An 18,895-nucleotide genomic window follows, 5' to 3' on the forward strand; every position below is an offset into this window, starting at 1 on the left:
GTGTCCAAAGTGTCCACTGATACCCCAAACTACATAGTGATGCTTTAAAACGTTAATCGCAATTATTTGTGTGACAATTAATGGTCAACTTAAATGTTGTAATCTCTGACAGCCCTAAGTACCCTAGAGAGAGGACAATGCTGACCTGGTGAGTGGTGGGCTCTTCTCTCAGGTCGATGGCTACTAGAGGACGACGACCCTCTGTTAGAGCGGTTGGGGCTGTGGATACTGCTGGGACGTGGATCCTTTCCACGACCATGGTCTTCTGGTAGTGAATTAACATATTGGAAGATACACAGTGTGTAAAGTGTCTACGATACATGTCGTTGCTGTCGGGCAGAAACCTCCTATCTCCTATATTCTAACTTTTTGTGTTTTTTTTTCATAAATTTGGTCATACTACAAAATGTATCAAAAGTAGCAGACCATACACAAAATGTATTAAAAGTAGCAGACCATACACAAAATGTATTAAAAGTAGCAGATCTGCAAGTTCGAAGTGTGAAGCCACGAGTTCTGAGCTTGTTGCTATATATTTTTTTTGAATCCTGAAAAGTAACATATGAGGTGTCGTGTCTACCCGACAGAGACGATTTACATCTTCAAAGGGTGAATAAATCAAGTGAAGAATTTACAGTAAAAAAAGCACATCTATCTCGTGTCACATCGCGACTCGTGATAGATGTGCCATTTTCACTGTTACAAGTATAAAATAACGCTTAAGCTTTTCGATAATTCGATTAAACGAAAAAGTAATCAATAGAATAATCGCTAACAAGACAATTGATAATTGCAGCCCAAGGTAAGGTAATGTGTTTTTCACTTTGTATAGCAGGACAGAGTATGATGTTCTTGCGTGTGTGTGTGTGTGTGTGTGTGTGTGTGTGTGTGTGTGTGTGTGTGTGTGTGTGTGTGTGTGTGTGTGTGTATGTTTAACCTGTGTAACGATGATTCTGTGTTCTCTAACATTTCAGCTACTGTAACACCCCTGATGTCATTGTTGTTAATGAAAACCATAGGGAGGTGTTCATTCTCGAGGTCGGCTGTACTTTTTTTTCTTTCTTTCTTTTTTTTTAATTTTATCCCACGATTTTGTAACCCTATTTTTTACACCCAGTGCCAATTGTCTATGTAATCCTGGGCACTACCTTCCCTCTGCCAACTTAGGGAGGCCAGGGCCGAGCTCATGCCTCCTTCAATGCATGAGAGCCAACTGACCTTCTTGTCACCTGACAGGGGAGAGTTTCCCTGGTTGGACGTAGCGCGTGGAAGGAACACGTTATTCCAACCAGTTCCCTTCCCCTCCATCGGGCGCCCCGGCTGGCCAGGGGGAGGCAGTATAGTGACCAGGATTACTGCATGTTTTTGTGAGGGTACCTACCCTAGGAGACACAGGGAGAACATGCAAACTCCACACAGAAAGGCCCTTTCGCCAACCCCACCTAGGGTATGGGCACTGATGACGCGGAGGAGAGAACACGCCCCCAGCGCCCACAGCGTCCCCTGAGGGAATCGAACCCAGGACCTTCTAGCTGTGAGGCGACAGTGCTACCGACTGCACCACCGTGCCCCAAGGTCGGCTGTACTTTTGATATATATATATTTTAGCACTTTGGTTATGCTTCCTCTAATCAAAAGTACAGAGGTCGGCTGTACTTTTGATTAGAGGAAGCATAACCAAAGTGCTAAAATATCATCAGCTAGAGCAGACCATCTCTCAGCTAGGCTACAGATGTAAACTTTTGGTTTTTATCTTTGGTAGTCTAGGCCACGTGCACAAGTTGGTTGTGAGGGGCCTCCAAATGGCCGGCCTCTCCAAAAGGAGGGGCTAAACAATTAGCAAGGTACTGCTCAATATCAGCGATTATAGGAAGCCGCTGAATTTGGAGGAGGCGTTGTTTCCTTTACCCATGATTGTTGTCCACTGTGTTCGACAAGTATGCCATCTTTTGTTTTGTATGTAACAATGCTCTGCCTTACATGCACTTTGTAACTGGCTGTTTTCCCTTTATCTGACTGCACTGGCAGTGTTTATGTCCTTTGTACACCTTGTACTTCTGCTTATGTGGACATAAATAAATATTTCGAATGTGTGTGTGTGTGTGTGCATGCTATGGTACCTCGTTTCAGTCGTTCCCTCTCTCTCTCCGTTCTCTCTCTCCTCGCTGAGACAGAGCGAGAGGGAGAACGCTCCTTGGGGGTTCGGCTGTCATCTTGACGCAGGGAGTGTGGTTCCCTCCTGCAGCGGTGAGGAGATGAAAGGGGGGTGAGAAGGAACGGAATCACACATCCAATTCCGTAAAAGATAATGGTGACATGACACCGGAAACCAAAATTAACACAAAACAAAGAATGTTTTGTTGTTGTTACAGTACTTTTATATACAGTAAAAGTGCTAAAATAATTATTTGGAAACGCAAGTCAAACGGACCTTGGTACATTGGGTTTCCACTCTGGGTACCTATAAATACACAAACACAAACACACACACATGCACACACACGCACATGTTACAACTTTATAGGAAAACAAGTATTCCTAAAACTGTGTACAATGTAGGATAAGATTTGTTTGTGCAGGCCTGAGCAAATGTCTAAAGAAAAACGTGTCAAAGCCCTGTTGAAAAAAAAAAAAAAAATTTCTTTACAGAACATTATTTTCATTCTCATATTTGCATTTGTGGAGTATTTAAGGTGCCATACCACCTAAACAAAACGAAAATATCAAAATACTGGTCTTTAACATAAATAAACAAATATGTCAAGGCTTCCACAGGACAATGAATTGCCTCCTTACTTGTTGTGTAGGTTTCTGCAGGAATCAGTGTGTTTTGCACTCTTGACATGCTCACTCCAGCCCTGGAAAAAAACAAAGAGGAGAGAGATTATGTCAGGAGAGAAAAGTGGCAAATTATCATCAAAATATCTAGGAGCCGGTTATAATATATTACAGAAATCAAATTTGAAGATGGTGAGCATATTTAAAGTGGTGTTTTGTGGCTATGTTAATACTGCCATGACTTACAGTAGGTTCACCAAACAACTTAGGTGATGTAAGCATGATAGCAAATACAAAACCAATTAGTCTTCCATTTCAGGAAGGATGGAGAGCTGAAACGTGTCAGAAAAATGACCCATCACGTCTCAACATCGTCAAGAACCCTCCAATTCAATTCTGTTGGCTGTCAGCTGTACATTACAACATACCGCCAGGGTGTGCTGGATAGTGCTGACAAAATAGCCCCAGAAGTAACACCAATACCAGAGTATTAATGTCCAACAAGCATAGAAATCGTTCAAATAGAAATAAAGTACATCAACATTGCGATCAAAGCCAAAGTTTAACCCATATTTCAAAAGCAAAGAGTGAGAAGAAGTCCTTTTGCAACCACCCACAATCCCACATCTTCTGACTAATCCATAAGGAACGTTTATTCCAGCAGTTAAGTACTTGGACTGGCCTCCCAAGTACTTGGCTACTGCCGATCTGCAAGCTGACTGACTGGCTTCCCTTGAACTACCGCACAATAACCTGGACAACGCTGGGTAACGACAAACACGCACAGTGCTAACATCTTTGTACTGATGTCATCACAGCACTGACACACTGGCCTCCAAGTACTCTGACAATGTGTGCTGATGATCTCCAACCCGATAAAGCATCACAGTATTGTCCAACACCATCACCATAACCTGGCCAATGCTGGGTACCGAGTATATGGACAGACAAGTGCAGTGCCAAGGTCATAGAACTGACATCATAGACTGGACTCCAAGTACTTTGTGCCTATATCGGCCGCACAATACTATTCAACAGGCACGTGTTGTCTGCTTTGCAAGGTTTGGGTTTCAGAACGCACTACGCAGCATTGGCCAGGTTATTGGGTGAAACAGGCCCTGTATGCCTCTCACTCCCACTTCTACTCTCCCTCCCCATCTCTCCCTCTCTCTGTCTCTCATCATGACCATCTAAGCAGCCATCTCAGCTGAAACTGAATTTCCCCCACAGCAAAGGTCTCTCCTCCCCTCTCTCTCTCTCTTGCTGATCGAGCTCTGATTTGATGTGACACACAATAGAAAGTGTTGCCTAACAATGCCGATTTGCACTGACACCGGAATCTCTGTGTCAATATTTGGGCATAAGCTGGGCAGACAAACACCACCACAGACATATTGAACTTAGCCATCTCGCTGAAAGGGCTTGTCTGAGGTAAGACTGAAACCCTTGTAAATAAGTGAGTTGTGGTCCAGCAAGAGCACCGCTGCTCCAAGCAGCTCAAGCCAAACAGTAAAACCCACAGCAATGTTAAAGTTAATGGGGAAATACCTACCAGCCAAGGATGTGTAAATATTACTACATAAACTTCTCATATGCAATGCAAGCATAAAGAATATTTGGACTGAGAAATATCCTTGGCTCTTTTGGCCATTTAAAGAGTCCTCTCTACATTTTGGGCTTGTTTTTCCCCTCACCAGGCACTTGCTGGGTAAATTATGTTGTTGGCACGCTAGTTTCGAACCAGCAATAACAATTGGTTACAACTGCCTAGTAAAAAAACGAATAGAAGACTTAAATTCAAAGCGTGCAGGTATTCCTTTAAGGAGACCCCTAGACACTGAGACGATGACACGTTGGCACTCACCTTAGCCTGCTCACAGTCTATCAGACACAGGGTGCAGGTATGAGGGTACACCTTTGGAGACTCTGCTGAGAAATCACATATCATGGAGGGAGTGGGTAACCTCTTGGTGCCGTCACGTGATTTTGAAAGAGAGGACAATGGAGCAGGACGTCTGGATGAGGTCGAGTAGTCTTTCCGTGTTTCAGATGAGGGGCTACGTTTGGGAGCGTCCCTTCTGTAGTCTAGGTCTGGACGACGAGATCTGGGAGGCAGGGGAAATTCTGCTGCAGGTGACCGTTTGCTATTGAGAACTTCGCCACTTGACCTGCGGTAATCTAGGTCTCGATGCCTATTTGTCTCAGCGGGCTGCGGACGAACGTGCCACCTTTCAGGCATGTCCATTGGTGGACAACGAGATACCATCTTTCTTTCACTAGATAGCGGCTCTCGTATGAAAGCCTCTCTGCTGCTGCTGACATCAGTGGCTAGACTTGAATGACCATAGTCAATGCATTTTCCTGCAGTCTGTGCAACACTGCGGAGACTGGACCCTTCCGGGGACTGCCAACGTTCCGAGCTTCTCTGGGAGCAGGAGGGAGGCGGCAGTGTTTCACGGGCGGCGCGTGTGGCACTCTGAGAATATGAAGAGGAGGAGGAAGCTGCAATGTCATGATCATTTGATTTCCTTCTCAGCATGTCCTGAAGGATGTGGGGTAATTTATCGGGTGTTAGCTGATCCTCAGGGTACTGACTAAGAACCTCCAGATCCTGGCTGGAGAGCCCAAAGCTAGCTAAGATACTCCCTGCACTTTCTGAGATACCCTGCCTATCCACACCTCGACTATGAGAGCCCCTAGTCTGAGGGGAAGGTGGTTCATAGACGGGGGCATGCGTCCAAGCCTGCGTACCCATCGCAGAGTGGCTACTCTGGGGCTGCTGGGTCACAGTGGAGGGAGAACTGGAAAACATTTGGCCAGGGTGTTGGTAGTTTGACCAATCCAGCCCTTGCTGGTGGCCCGGTTGGCTCTCAGAGAGAGGTTGCGGGTTGGAGCTATAGCCTCCAGATCCTGACCCATTCATACGGTCCAAGCCCATCTCTATGTCCATGTCCATGGGCACCATGTCCATGTCCCTGGAGCCCATGTTAGAAGGGTACTGGAAGTGACTGTGCTGCTGATTGTGCTGCTGATGCTGCTGCTGCTGCTGCTGCTGCTGCTGTTGATGTGCTTGCTCTTGGTGATGAAAAGGACCAGGCCTGTTGGAGAAAGGTTGTGGCGGCCCATCTTGCTGGCTGTGGTGGTGATACATTGTGCTGGACTGATACTATGATGTCCTGCAGTTTGTTGCAGTGTTTAACCCCACCCCTGGCTCAGATACTGGCTCACCCCCACCAGCTGAATACTAAGATTCGGAATAGTGAGGTGAGCACAGTGCACCTGAGCTTCAATCTGGACCAACTGCAGAGCTGCCACTGCAGCAGCACCAGCTGCGGGTCCAAAGAGGCAATGGGCCCCTCCGGTGCCGGTGGTGGTGCCAAATGTTCTGCTCTGGTCCGAACGGAGGGGGTGAACAAGGTGAACAAGACTGTCTGATAGCACAGCAAAGCTGGGAGATGGAAAACAGAAATATAATATTAAAGGTGAAAAAGCTTTTCCTTTTCAGTTTGAAAATGATTTGAGATGAAGTCCTGGTCTGTACACCCCTTCACTAAAAGTTGTCACAGTCTTCCTGTGTGTGTGAATTATTACACAACAGCCGTTAGGCTACATCACAGAATAAATGCAGTGAGATTTGAGATCTCCTCCGTGTCCAATGGATCCAATGGAAGCACTTTCATCTCCAGGTAGCCTAAATTGCTTAACTGAGAAAAAAATAAACACCTAGGCCTGACCCTGGGGACCAGCGACAATACTGGCACACCACACTTATGCTTCCAATGCACTACTTGATAGCGCACCTTGAAGAGCACATAGTACTGTATAAAGCGGCATGAAACCTTCTTAGGCCAATGTTTGTTTGTTTGTTTGTTTTCCTGTATAGAAAAACTATAGAAGAGTAAAAACATGGGTTGCATGTAAGCAATGCAGTTGCAGCTAATAAAATTAATAATGGAGGCGACCCCCATATCCGAGTGGTTAGAGCACATACCACATGGGCTCAAACACCTGACAGCGAGTCCCCGGTTCGATTTCTGGCCGGTCAGACCATTTGATGCATGTCATTCCCCTACTCCCCCTCTTTCCTATCTCTCCACAGTACCTGTCAAAGTCCACTGCCAAGTCCTCTTTCTCTCAGCCAAAGCTTTCATCACCTATTTAGTAAGGTTGATTACATCAGAAGCTCTTTCTCCCTTCTTCCCAGTCCCACAAATCAAGGCCGGGTCTAACTCACCCAATGCTAACCCCAACATGTCATGCCTTTCCTCTTTCTCTCCTCTCTCTCCAGATGAGGTCCTAAAACTGGTGATATCCACTAGACCAATCAGGCTAAATCTACTCCCTTTCATTACTACCATCATCAACACATCTGTAACGTCAGTCTGCTGCGCCCATCTGCCTTCATGTCAGTCAGAGTTACACCGATCCTCAAGAGACCAACCCTTGAACCCTCAGACGTCAAATACTACAGACCGGTGTCATTCCTTTCCTTTCTTTCCAAAACTCTTGAACGAGTTGTTTCTAACCAACATTCTCTCCAGCTCTTATATATCTCACCCAGGAGTCTGCCCAACTCCTTATCTAGGCCTCAGTTATTTCAAAGCTTGACTAATTTTACTCCCTCCTTCAACCAGCCAAAATGTCCATGTAGGCCAACATGGCGCCCCATACCTTCAAAGCCTGATCCAACCCCACAACCCCTCCCACTCACTAAGACCAGTCAACACAGGAATGCTCCTGAGCCTTCCCTACAACATCTGGGACAAGGCTCCACACATCCTAGACTCTTCTCCCTCCTGGTCCCAAATTGCGGAATAAAACTCCCCATTGCAGTCAGAACTTCAGACTATAATAATCTGAAGACTCACCTCTTCAAACTCCACCTCACACCCTAGCGCCTCTCTCACCATTATTAAGTGCTACGTTTGTGGGAATTAATTCTGCGCAATCTCACACTTAAATTCAGGCCCTGGCGGTGTACTATAAGTTCAGCCTTATGCAGCCTGCCATGTTTCACCCTTTAAACAGAACTGGAAAACAATGTGCAAAATCAGCCTAAGGTTTCATGCCCCTTTAACCACCATACATACTTTGTTGACCGGCGGGGTCCCCCAGGGGTCTATACTTGTTTTTTCCCCAATAGACCAAATCTCTTCACTGAAATGAGCTACAAGACCGATGCATCGCAACACGATCTGCTATTTTTGCCAAATGTTTGCCTATTATGTCATGCTCAGTATAGAGATGTAAGGGTTCATGTGTAAGTGCAAAGTTTTGCCAAAATGTTTAATGGCAAAACACTCTGAGTTAGAACATGATACACTGTAGTAAATTTGTGTGTGTGTGTGTGAGAGAGAGAGAGTGGGTTAAGTGAATGTGAACTACAGCTGCCCATTCCAACGAGAAATACAAGTTTAAGCACTGAATCAAGTAAAAACGCAATTAATGTATGAGCTTGTTTTAACTGCCTACATCCTACCCCCCTTTCTACTGTACATAATATCGTATTTTATATTTGTTGATGATATTGTATTTGTTATTGTTGTTTATTTTTTTATGCTATGTTGATGAATTGAATACATAGGACCACAATAGAAACAAGTCTTTTTTGTGTTATCCTTTTAGCGTTATACCATAATTTGTGTTATACAAAATGTATGACTACCTTGTGCATTTTTGTCTAATAAAGTATTCAATCATTCAAACCAACCACCAAACTACTCCAGTGGCTGATAGCTGCTGGTATATTGTTTTTATATGTAAACACAGGGCAAAGTTAGGTTGTGATCCATTCAGGTAAAACAGGGTGCATCGTGGAAAGAGAAGTACATGGAACAGAACCTTAAAGGGGTAGTTCACCCCCAAAATAACTTTTTTTCTATGGATTACTCACCCCATGGAGCCTTGAATTCATGGATATTTTTTGTTTTAGTCGCATTCCTTCCTTTATTATTTGATTATAATAAATTTGTCCCCATTGATTCCGGTAGGAGACACAAATGCATTTGTGTCTCCTACCGGAATCAATGGGGACAAATTTATTATAATGAAATTATTGGCTTAGGAATGTCACAAAAACTAAAAAATATCTATGAATTCAAGGCTCCATGGGGTGAGTAATCAATAGAAAAAAAGTTATTTTGGGGGTGAACTACCCCTTTAATGATTTACTATAATTGGTAACACCTGTTTAAACTATGTCATGTCAATGTGGCTGGCAGGCAAAAGGGTGAAATAAACTAAACCCCTGTCAACCACACTAATGTTAACGCTAACATAAGTAACATTACAACGGCTGCTGTGTGTGCGTTGGATCAAGACTATCATAGGTGTATTTTATTGACTTATACGTATCATACCGTATGATACGCAAGCAAATGCCAGAGTCAATACAATCGATGAGCTATGATAGTCTTGATCCAAGGCTATGTCCCTGTGTGTTCAAGTTAAAAACAAAGCTTTCACGTCAAAGCGTCCACCGTCAAGAATGTAATACATATATGTGTACTCTATGTACTATAATACATAATAATCTATGTGAACAGTGGACTAGCTCCGTTTGGAACCTCACTGTGTTAGTAGCTGCTAATAGCGGAGAGAGAGATTCCAAACGGAGCTAACAATGAACATGGACGCATCATGTTAGCACTGCTAACGCAGCTGCAGGGCAACTTCTCTTCACTGCTAAAGACCATTTTGTCCACTTTGTTTATGCATCGCACACATTAACTGTGATTCCACAACCTCTCTAGTTTTATTCAGAACAGATAAGTAATGTTTACCTTTTACCACGTATTGTTGTGGAACTCCTTGAAGTTATTGCTATGATGTTTACATATTTATTATCCTCCACGCAACTTCCGGGATCTGTAAAGACGTAAGACGCAGGCTGACTAATCGACAGCAGAATGAACATAAGTTTGTGCTCATGCCCATGCGTGCGTGCGCACACACACACACACACACACACACACACACACACACACACACACAATATGCTATGAACTCTTGTGACAGTTTGTTGATAATATGTTAAATATAGTTTCCTGGCTTAAAAGTAAGTCAGAAATGTAATCAATGCAATCAACTCAATAAAATGCATCATTGGTCCATCATCAGCCATTTAACACACTATCTGGATTCCCAAGGAGTTGGCTGTGGATTTTGGTGAACCCCCATAGCCTTTCTTTTGGCGCCACCCTTGGGCAAAAAAACTGCACACGTCACGTTGGCCGGATTGCCATGAAACTTGATTGAGAACATTATAATTACCATAATCTCTCAAGAACAGATTCTGCACTGCGTGAGAATCTGTCGTGAAGGCTCGTCGTAACATGTACACACTGGGCTACAAGTGGGCGTGCCTTCAGATCAGGAAGCAGGCCGCGCTTTACCCAATCAAATGTAGTGGGCGGGATTCACATGTCCGTCGATCTTTCCCCCTCGAAACAAACCGAAACTAATTTAACAATAGCGTCCGCGGAGCAGACAAAACCACGGAAATATATTCACATTTTAACTTACTCTTTCATCATAGAAACAAGTGGGCTTATAACCAAAACGATCCATGTTCTCTGGGAGAAGTGGTGTTAGTGTTCCGTGTAGAAATATTGTTAGTGGGAATGAAAACATAGTCGCACCAACCGGAAGTGACCGTGCTCTGGTGTTACGTTATCGTCCCCCCAGAGCCAACAGACATAGAACAAACAGCAGAGGGCGCTGTTTTTCATTTTCAGTTGGCGATGGGTTCCCAGATTGCAAATTGTCAAGAGACAACACTATTAATCTACTGTCACCAGTATGGCTAATACAGTCCAAATACAACTGCCTATAAACATATTTAATGAACACTGAATAAAAACGGTAACATCTGCAAAGTAGCCTACTTAAGCCAATAATCAATAGATCAGAACTGGGCTGGCCAATAAGCCCCCCCCCCCCCCCCCCCCCACACACACACACACACACACACACACACACACACACACACACACACAGTCACACACAGTCACTCACACACACACACACACACACACACACACACACACACACACACACACACACACACACACACACACACACACACACACACACACACATTGAGAACTACACATTTAATAGAAGGATAAGATAAGATATGCTTTGATGTCCCCATAGGGATTTTGTTCTGGGCTCCCTCCTGCAGTTCTGTTCCACAGAAGATAAAGTCACACATCAACATTTTTCACTCACTCATACGAGCACCAACAATGTTATACCACTCTGATTATAAACTGAGATTAGCATCCATTTGTTATACTGTCTAAAAAAACAGTCTGGGCCTAGTAGGTGACCTGATAGGTAAAGACAGGCCACAATCACACACAAAAAAATCTTGTTTTTTTACGATTGGAAATCTAAAGCCTATTACATTTCATTCTTGATTTTTTCCCCCGTAAGTAGCCTCCTACATACAGGAATTAATGTTCCTGTTGATAGCATATTGATTGAAATATATTTGTTAACGGACAGTTTGTTAATGTGTTAACTATAATTTACTGGCTTAAAAAGAAGACAGAAGGTAACTTCTAAATTATGTTGGTCGATCAGCGGGCCATTTAACACTTTACTCTCAAACAAGATCTGGATTTCCATGGAATTTGTTGTGGATTTAGGTGAACCCATAGCCTTTCCTTTGGCACCATCTTTAGGCCGAAACGTCCATCTGCATGTTGAGTAACCCCATGACCTTTACTCTAGCGCCACCCTCAGGCCAAAGTATCAACCTTACACACAATTGTATCTCAATCAAATAGGCAGGTTGCAGGGTGAACTAGAGCTGAGCGATAATAGACAACATCAAATATCACAATATTTCACCTTGATGTGTGTGTGTGTGTGTGTGTGTGTGTGTGTGTGTGTGTGTGTGTGTGTGTGTGTGTGTGCGTGCGTGCGTGCGCGTGTGCGTGTGCGCGGGTGTGTGTGTGTGTGTGTGTGTGTGTGTGTGCGCGTGCGCGTGCGTGTGTGCTTGGCAAGCAATGCTTGCGTGTGTGTGTGTGTGTGCTGAAGAGATTCAGAAACTCACTAGGATATGAGGAAACAAATCCACATGACATTTAATCATGAACACAGATCATTTAACAGAACAATCGTATCGTTCACTAATTGTCATTATCAAAGACTAATTTAGAAAGATGTTTCTTTAATAGGTAGGCTACACTCCACTTCTGAATCGCTCCTGGTGGGGTTGAAGTCACATCCACTGGGTGCTTGCCAAGCCCCGTTCACATTCAAAAGCGTGACATGCCCGGTTGAAATGAGGCGTCAGAGTGCGTTAAAAGCATTTAAATCTCCCAACTCGGTGGATGTACAGGATGGACGAACTTTGGCATAATGGTCATTAGATATGCTATAGAAAGCACAAAGTTGTAATGTTTAACGCTGAAATGATCTTTGAGCGGTAAAGTAATAAAATGGGGAACATAGCTCACTAGCATTGCTATCAGGATGATCAGAATAATTTGAAAAGCCCTGCTCTTCATGTCTTTCCCCTCCCTCTGTCCTTCTCCTGGTCCAGGCTGTTTCAGAGCTCTGAGGACCATTATACAGCAGAAAGACATCACAGAAATGAGCACAATGTAAAAGCACAGCAAGACGTAATAATGCAATGAATATTGACGACCAGCTAAAGGAGAATATCCAATGCAGAATGCAAGCACTATCGGCCAGACAACGCAGGAACAGGCCACCTTGTACCGAAGAGGTTTGTACCTGAGAAACACGACAGGGTGGACCACGGCTATGTAGCGCTCCACACAGATACAACACTGGAACGACGGGACGGCAAAGTACACAAAACCGGCAAAAAAGAAGAAAAAGGTGTGACAAAGATTGTTGCGCGTGTAGATCCATGCAAAGTAAAAGACAGAGGCCAGCGAGAAGACGATCTCAGATACGGTCAGGTTGAGAGAAAAGAACTCGGAGGCTAACGTCCCGCAAGCTCCGCTCAGAATCAGCCACAGCACGTAGCTGTGGATGGGGAACCCCAGGATGAGGTTGATGGAGTTGATAGCCGTTAGCACTGACTGGGACAGATATTCGTAGTCCTCTGAGGATACGGAGATGGAACAGTTGTTGCTGCTTTCCAGTGTCATCACCGCCTGTCTTCTGTGACCTGGAACCCGTGCAGAAGAGGCCAGTGTATGTCAGTTGTTCTCAAACTTGCGACTCGCAAATGTTCAAGTACCCCCAGTTCGGTATGCATTAATAATACTAATAATACTACTACTACTACTACTACTACTACTACTACTACTAGGTCTAGGCCTAAAAACCTTTCTATTTAGGAAGGCCTTTTCTTAAATAAAAAACAGTGATGTGGAGTGGTTATTGTGAAAAATAAAAAAAATGAAATATAATACTGAAATTATATAAAAAATAACTTTAACTTGTTTAAATAAAAAAAGTTACACATCACGACTTTAAGGTTGACTTTATATAGCAACCAAAATACTCTTTGGCAAACATCCTCAGCAAATCCCTGCATGAATATTGTTAATAATATTTGAAGAAGTCTCACCTTTATGCCGCGGAAAGTGAAACCTTTAAGTTGCTAAATTGTCCCTTGTTCCAGCGTTGAAATCCCTTGTTCAGAACGTCTCCTCTATGAGCAACTGATTTTCCAGACGGTGCCGCTTACTCATTCTTTTTTCTCAATGAGTTAGCCTTCTCATCTTTCCCTTAAATACCTTCACTTGTTTTTCTTTCGCACACCTGCACAGAGCAACATTTCCATAATTGTATAAATGTTCTCATTGTGCAGTGATTACTTTGCCTACTCTGCATGATGTGTTGTATTAACAACAGCTTGTAACAAATGGTAAATGGTGCATTTATATAGCGCTTTTATCCAAAGCGCTTTACATAGTTTATGCATTACATTCACCCATTCACACACACACACCGATGGTGGAGGAAACCATGCACGGCACCAACCTGCTCATCGGGAGCAATTAGGGGTTCACCGTCTTGCTCAAAGACAGTTCGACACCAACTCTGGGGGAGCCCGGGATCGAATCCGGCCGCTCCTCCGGCCACTCTACCCCTGAGCCACTGCCGCCCCTAAACCCATAAATCCTAGAACCAAGAGAGCTATCACAGCGGTAGACAGACACCATAACATTCTTTGGGTCATCTTGCTTGTTATTTGCCACAAAGGTGGACATGGCCTGAAGCTTAGAGCGACTGGTCACATTTATCAGTTTCTTCATGTTCCAATTCATGAAGATCCATTTCACCATGAGTAGACCACAATGGAAACAAGCTTTGGCTTTTTTGTGTGTTTCGTATGTTGTTGTCTTTTATTGATGCCAATAACATTTTTCTATTCTATTCTACCACTGTTGGCGGCAGAAATCCCTTTCAGTTCACGGCAATGATCTGCCATATCTCTGGGTCAAGTTATTTTCCAAGCTGTCATTGCTCGCACTTTCTGTTCTGCCTTTTCATCTCCATTGTGTACTTCCTTCATTTTGCATACACACCTGAGCCAAACCATTCATGCCATGTTTGTTATGGAAAATGGAAAATTGCAAACATGCAAATGGTGTACTTGAAATGTATTTGTTTAGCCTGTGTGTGACCTCTTCGTACTCTCGGAACTAGCAATTATTGAATTTCTTTTTATAAAATAAAATTGTAACAATGTGAAAGAAATGTTATAGCCTAGTTGTAATGCATGGCAGGTAATAGGGCTGAACCCAGGGCTACGTTTTGACCTCTAAGCAATGTTGAACTTTGGTGAGAACCAAGTAAAGCTTTGTGAAGGAGGGGAAAGTCTGCTGACAATATAAATTCCAGTAACACTAAGGTGTTTCAGTATTTGCCCTGATGAAGACATACGTTGAAACATTGGCAGTAGCCCAAATCGGTCTAGGCCTACATGGTTTTTGCATCGAGGCTGAAGACTATTATTATACACAGAGATAATTGTGTTTGCACGCGTGCGTGCGTGCGTGCGTGTGTGCGTGCGTGCGCTTAGATAATGTCACTACTACACCGATCAGTGTCAAATTTCTTGCGCACTCTGTTCACCAGTAGGCCAAGGAATTCTATTGCCAAATGTATTTCAAATGAGCCTAATGGTGGCACTATAACAACCCACTTCATGTTACATTTTTTAAATCACACATTGAGGAGCCTCAAAATAATGCAGAGCCAAAAGCAATTTCACTTCTAACAATAAGGCACACAAAAATTGTGAAAAGCTGAAGAACTGTATGTTGTAGAAAGTCTACAATTTTTCCTCGGGTCCTGACGGCTGCAACCGATGTCTTGCGTCAGGGCAACCACACGTTGCAATTTCTCGAAATTGTCCAGTGTTGCATTATTTTTTATAGATGACTAATCAGCTGGTTGCCACAATGTGGCTGCCTCGCTCTAACCACATTATACTTTTTATGTAAATTTGGACAGACATGGGGGCCGCTGTCATTTTCGTTCTAGCCCTGATTTCTGTTCCTACTCTGGCCCACAAACATAATTGACACAAGGCCTTAATGAGCAGCATCCTTTATCATAGCCTTTCCCCCCCTTGCCCGTGCCTTTTTGTACCTGTACACAACGGCAAAACAATGTCACCACATGCACCAATGGAGGAAGGTAGGGCTGTGCCTCCTGGCAGAGATTAGCGCTCAGATGAGCACCTTTCTAGTTATCTCCGCCAAGCCGAAGGCAAGGGGGGAGATTACATTTGTGTGTTTGTCCGTGGCTAATCTCGCAAACCACTGGACCGATCAGTGCCAAATGTCTTGTAGGCCAAGGAAGTAAGTCTCCACTTTCGCATATATTTAACTTTATTGGGCTGAAAGAATCAGAAGAATCAGAATCAGTTTTATTGTCACATCACAGGTTTACAAGGTAAAAAAGTGGGTGAAATTCTTTTTTGTACATCGTTCCCATGAAACCGTGGAGTCAAACGTCATAGACCAGTCAGTGGTGACTCTGATGTGATAGACTGGTCATACTTCCTGGTGGAGAAATGCACTCCACTCAGCATGTGAAGCTTTCTAGTTAAAATGTTTGTCAATTTAGGGTACTAGACCGGTGCCCGTTGGGCACTAATCTACTCAAGAAAGTTGCAAGTCTGGACTCTGTATCTGTCTGTCTACCTGTGTACCCTTTATGCCCATATATAGAGATCTCTTTATCTGTCTGTCCGTGTCCCTTTTATGCCCATATATGGAGATCCCTGATGTCATCAGTATATGCCATATTGTGGATCGGCGGTTCTGGACAACTAGATGTCCATATATACGGGCACCACACTCCCCGAGTCCTCGCGGATGTGTGCGCAGAGTTTGAAGTCAGTTAGTCCCATATATGCGCATGGCGATATATGAATGTTTGTCAATTTAGGGTATGGTGCAGTGCTTCTTCTTGCGTAGGACTCACAAAGCGGCAAACCAATGTGTTACATTTCAGTAATGTTTTTTCCAGTTTTGTATTGCTTTCGTGTTTTATTAGGTCACCAATGGCTAGCTATGTAACTTTGAGCCTAAATTTAAAAAAATATATATAGATTATTTTCCCCCTCAGCCACTATATAATTAAGCTGGGGTGTTTTCCTACAGAAAGACACATCCCTCTGGCTGTATTTTGGTTTTGTTCCACTGTTTATGTTGACATTCATCCCTTGCAGGGACGCCTCTAGCTTTAGCTTTGTTTTGTCTGGAAAGTTAATCATTAATATGTGTGCAGATAAGAATGCCTGCGCAAATTGACGTTGTGTGACGTCAGACTATAGCTCTGGTCGGCCTATATAAAGGTATTACAGACATCAAGAGATGTCCGAGAGCACCAACGGGAATAGACAGAGAGAGCGAGATAGACAGAGAGAGCGAGATAGACAGGGAGAAAGAGAGAGTGTGAGAGGAGGGAATTTGGGCAAGATGGCTACAGAACCAAATACTACAGAAGTCCTTGCGATTTTCAGAAGACTTAGATCTATTCCAACAAACAAGGAATGCTTTGAATGTGCAGCCAAGAATCCCAGTTGGGTCAGTATTCCATATGGAGTGTTCTTGTGCATTGACTGCTCTGGGATTCACCGTTCGCTTGGGGTGCACATCAGTTTTGTCAGATCCACAGAGTTAGACTCCAACTGGAATTGGTTCCAGCTTAGATGTATGCAAGTTGGTGGCAATGCCAATGCGACTGCCTTCTTTCGCCAGCATGGCTGCACAACAAATGACACCAAAGACAAATATAATAGCCGTGCAGCCCAGATGTATCGGGAAAGGATTCGTCAGCAAGCCAATGGCGCTTTGTCTAAATATGGCACAGAACTATGGATCAACTCATCTGTAGGTAATGCTCCAAACGCAGCCTCAGCGTCTGAGAAGAAAGAGGAAGAAGACTTCTTTGCAGAGCCCTCACAGCCTGCTAATGATTGGAACATGGCACCTGCCACCGTATCAGGGCATAGTGGTCAAACCTTTGTTTTCCCACCACTTCTGACAGAGGCAACAACCACAGACCAGGATACCACAAACCCTCAATCAGAGGAAGCTGGACTGAGCACATCATTTAAAGCCACCATAGATGTGAAACCCTACATTACTATTGGGAGGAAGAAGCCCATGGTTGCTAAAAAAGGTCTAGGTGCAAAGAAAGGTCTGGGTGCCCAGAAGGTGAGCAGCAAGAGCTTCACGGAGGTGGAGAAACAAGCTCAGGCAGTTGAGAAGCTTAGAGAAGAGCCGGCCGCTGAAGCTAAGGAACAAGCGGAGGAATCCATTGTGGCGTCCTTGCGTTTGGCCTACAAAGAGATGGAGATTGACAGGAAGATGGAGGAGAGGAAGATCAAGAACATGGGAGGACAGAAGAGAGAGCAGGCTGAGAGGCTGGGCATGGGGTTCGGCAACAGGAGTGCTGTGTCTCACTCTGTGATGTCGGAAATGCAGGTGATTGAGCAGGAGACTCCTGCTGGTGCCAAATCCTCCCCTCGGTCCAAACTGAACATGTTTGTTGATCCTAGATTCACCTCTGGTCCTCCTAAGTATCATCCTAAAGACAACCCGTTTGCGGCGAGACGAGAATCTCTGAGTTTTGAATCTCTGTGGGACTCGGAGGGCGGTACTGCCTCCTTCATGTCCTCTTGGGCCCTGGAGAAAGAGGATCCCAAAGAGCAGATCACCAAATCTAGTACACAGCCTATCGGATCCAGGCCTCCCAGCAGAAAGAAAGATGAGGTATCAGCGACTGTGGCTGAGTCGAGCGATGCCAGGCAGAAGTTCGCCAACGCAAAGTCCATCTCCTCTGACATGTTCTTTGGCCGGGATAGCAGCGCTGACTACGATGCAAAGACACGACTGGAGGCCATGTCCAGCAGTACTTCCATCAGCTCTGCTGACTTGTTTGGGACCGGCAGTCGGACCGCAGAGCCATCAGGCTTCGAGAGAATGCTCCCAACCCCTCACGATGTTAAAGAGTTCAAACACGGAGTAAAGACTTTAGCCGGAAAGATGGCTGTGATGGCGAACGGCATCATGAATACCATCCAGGATCACTATAATTCCTAATAATGTGCTGACTTCCAGTTAAGCATCCAGTTAGATGTCCAGGCTGGGCGATACGGACAAAATAAAATATCACACTATTTTCTACAAAATACCTCCTTATGGGATTCTGACTATGTACATTTTCTAAAATGCAACGCATTGTGTGCTTGTAGATCGGCTATTTTCAAAAGCATGAAATCTCATATGCGTGCAAATGAGTGAGTGAGTCCTTCGCTGATCTCGAGAACTGCCCAACCGATCGACTTCAAACTTGGCGTGCGTATTGCTGAAGACCCGTGGGGGTGTGGTGCCCCTATATATGGGCATAAAGTCAATATGCCCATATATAGAGATTTGATTGTCCAGAACCGCTGATCCGTCCAATATGGCCAAATATGGGCATATCCATGCAGACAAGGACAGACAGATAGAGACCGAGATCTCGATAATGTTGCCATAAAACGAACACAGACGGCTTGGGTGCGGCAAGTCATGCGGTAAGTACTGGGAGCTGATGGTTGGTGTGCATGAAGCTCCACCTCAGCAATCCATCTCTCAGGGGTCTAGCCTAGCGTATTATA

General features: G+C 44.2%; 2 protein-coding genes across 4 annotated transcripts in view; one reads left to right on the forward strand and one right to left on the reverse strand.

Annotated features, from left to right (window-relative positions):
• Window positions 1–9,641, reverse strand: part of LOC308103255 (uncharacterized protein) — a 42,251-nt gene extending 32,610 nt beyond the window's left edge. For all 3 annotated transcript variants that reach the window (XM_080453163.1, XM_080453162.1, XM_080453161.1), the window contains exons 1-6: window positions 9,561–9,641; window positions 4,643–6,226; window positions 2,797–2,858; window positions 2,432–2,461; window positions 2,121–2,239; window positions 146–265 (exon numbers count right to left, since the gene is read on the reverse strand). In XM_080453163.1, coding sequence (XP_080309289.1) covers window positions 146–265; window positions 2,121–2,239; window positions 2,432–2,461; window positions 2,797–2,858; window positions 4,643–5,929 — 1,618 coding nt within the window. In that variant the 5' untranslated portion in view covers window positions 5,930–6,226; window positions 9,561–9,641. The remainder of the gene's footprint in view (window positions 1–145; window positions 266–2,120; window positions 2,240–2,431; window positions 2,462–2,796; window positions 2,859–4,642; window positions 6,227–9,560) is intronic.
• Window positions 9,642–16,706: 7,065 nt separating this feature from the next.
• LOC308094321 (ADP-ribosylation factor GTPase-activating protein 2-like) lies at window positions 16,707–18,335 on the forward strand (the record flags this gene model as incomplete). Its single annotated transcript, XM_080440902.1, has 1 exon — window positions 16,707–18,335. One exon carries the CDS (start codon window positions 16,707–16,709, stop codon window positions 18,333–18,335), a length of 1,629 nt encoding a protein of 542 aa, XP_080297028.1.
• Between the last annotated feature and the right edge of the window lie 560 nt (window positions 18,336–18,895).

The sequence above is a fragment of the Gymnoscopelus braueri genome, assembly GCF_963280865.1.
Source record: "Gymnoscopelus braueri genome assembly, chromosome: 2".
NCBI classification, from domain to species: domain Eukaryota; kingdom Metazoa; phylum Chordata; class Actinopteri; order Myctophiformes; family Myctophidae; genus Gymnoscopelus; species Gymnoscopelus braueri.